The sequence below is a fragment of the Lathyrus oleraceus genome, chromosome 7 (genome assembly GCF_024323335.1).
Source record: "Lathyrus oleraceus cultivar Zhongwan6 chromosome 7, CAAS_Psat_ZW6_1.0, whole genome shotgun sequence".
NCBI lineage: Eukaryota > Viridiplantae > Streptophyta > Magnoliopsida > Fabales > Fabaceae > Lathyrus > Lathyrus oleraceus.
In genome coordinates this window covers 63,286,428-63,287,868 of record NC_066585.1, presented here as the reverse complement: position 1 = coordinate 63,287,868, position 1,441 = coordinate 63,286,428, and the positions used below count along the sequence as shown (strand labels likewise).

The 1,441-nt window shown below is 32.2% G+C and overlaps 1 protein-coding gene across 1 annotated transcript; it reads left to right on the top strand.

The window, feature by feature from the left end:
• The first annotated feature begins 328 nt into the window (after positions 1 to 328).
• On the top strand, positions 329 to 1,147 carry LOC127102036 (probable CCR4-associated factor 1 homolog 11). The gene has a single exon (XM_051039456.1). It carries the CDS (start codon positions 329 to 331, stop codon positions 1,145 to 1,147), a length of 819 nt encoding a protein of 272 aa, XP_050895413.1.
• The last annotated feature ends 294 nt before the right edge of the window (positions 1,148 to 1,441 follow it).

The window sequence follows — 1,441 nt, the reverse complement described above, 5'->3', positions numbered from 1 at the left end:
AAAAATTAACTTAAGAAATTAGAAATAATTTTTCAAATATTTATTGAAATATTAATTCAAATCCTACCAAATAGATATTTATTAAAATATTTTTGAAAAACTAACCTAATAAAAATATATGATTAAATAATTTATTTAATTGTTTTTCCACTTTCCAAGGAATATCTTTTCCGTGTTTAGGGTTTAGTTTTAATATAAAAAAGCGAAATCTACTCTCATCACACAATCCTAGTATTCACTTGCAGTTATTTTTTTTCTCCCTCTAATTCTTGGTTTCAATTCAACTTCAAAATCAATTCTTCAAGATTAAACATTCAAGAACCTCAAGATGAACAAGCTGAAGGAAGTGATTATCCGTGAAGTTTGGACACACAATTTAAAGGATGAATTCAATCTCATCCAACAAGTTATCCATCAACATCCTTTTATCTCAATGGACACGGAATTTCCAGGTGTAATTCATGTATCCAAAATCGGCTGTCGCTATGATCGATCCTCTCGCGAGTATAGTTGCTTGAAGGCCAATGTTGATGCTCTTAAACTCATTCAGATTGGTCTTACCCTTTCTGATTCGAATGGAAATCTGCCTGACTTTGGAAGCAATAAGAGCTACGTATGGGAATTTAACTTTTCTGATTTTGATGTCAATCATGACCCTTGTGATCAACGTTCCATTAATATGCTCCGCCGTCAAGGGATTGACTTTGATCGAAACTTCCGTGATGGAGTGGATTCAGTACATTTTGCTGAACTATTTCTATCATCCCGATTTGTTTATGATAAATCACTTGTTTGGATTACATTTAGCGGGGCTTATGATTTCGGATATTTGGTGAAAATTTTGACTCGAAAGAATTTACCAAACAGTTTGGAGGATTTTTTAAATGTAGTACAAGGGTTGTTTGGAAGAAATGTGTATGATATGAAACACATGATGAAGTTCTGCAACTCTTTGTTCGGTGGTCTCGAGTCCGTGGCTACTATCCTTAATGTGAGGCGGCTGGTTGGAAAGTCGCATCAAGCTGGATCTGATAGTTTGTTGACCTGGCTTGCATTCAAGAAAATGATGGAGATTTATTTTAAGACTGAAACTGAGGCTCCAAAGCTTGCTGGAGTGCTGTTTGGATTGGAAATTGAAGCTTATTGAATCTATATATCATTCTTTGATTATTTTTTATTTTTTTATTTTCTGAATTCTATTCATGTCATTGTTTTAGAAAATAAGTACTTAGTTAAAAACATCTAAAATTTAGTGAGTAAGAAAATAAGTACTTAGTTTAACTTCGTAAAATATAAAACTTTTTGTTGCCTGCTAATATATAATAAATGTCTGTGTATGGCTGAATCTAATATTGACTAAGCAATTGGCGAAAATGGTTTCAAAGTAAACACTGTTGTTACATTGGTTATAATATATAAGAACAACTTTTTTGAATCCTAC

Coding starts and splice junctions, on each gene's coding strand:
- LOC127102036 (XM_051039456.1), top strand. CDS start 329: ATGAACAAGCTGAAGGAAGTGATTATCCGTGAAGTTTGGACACACAAT.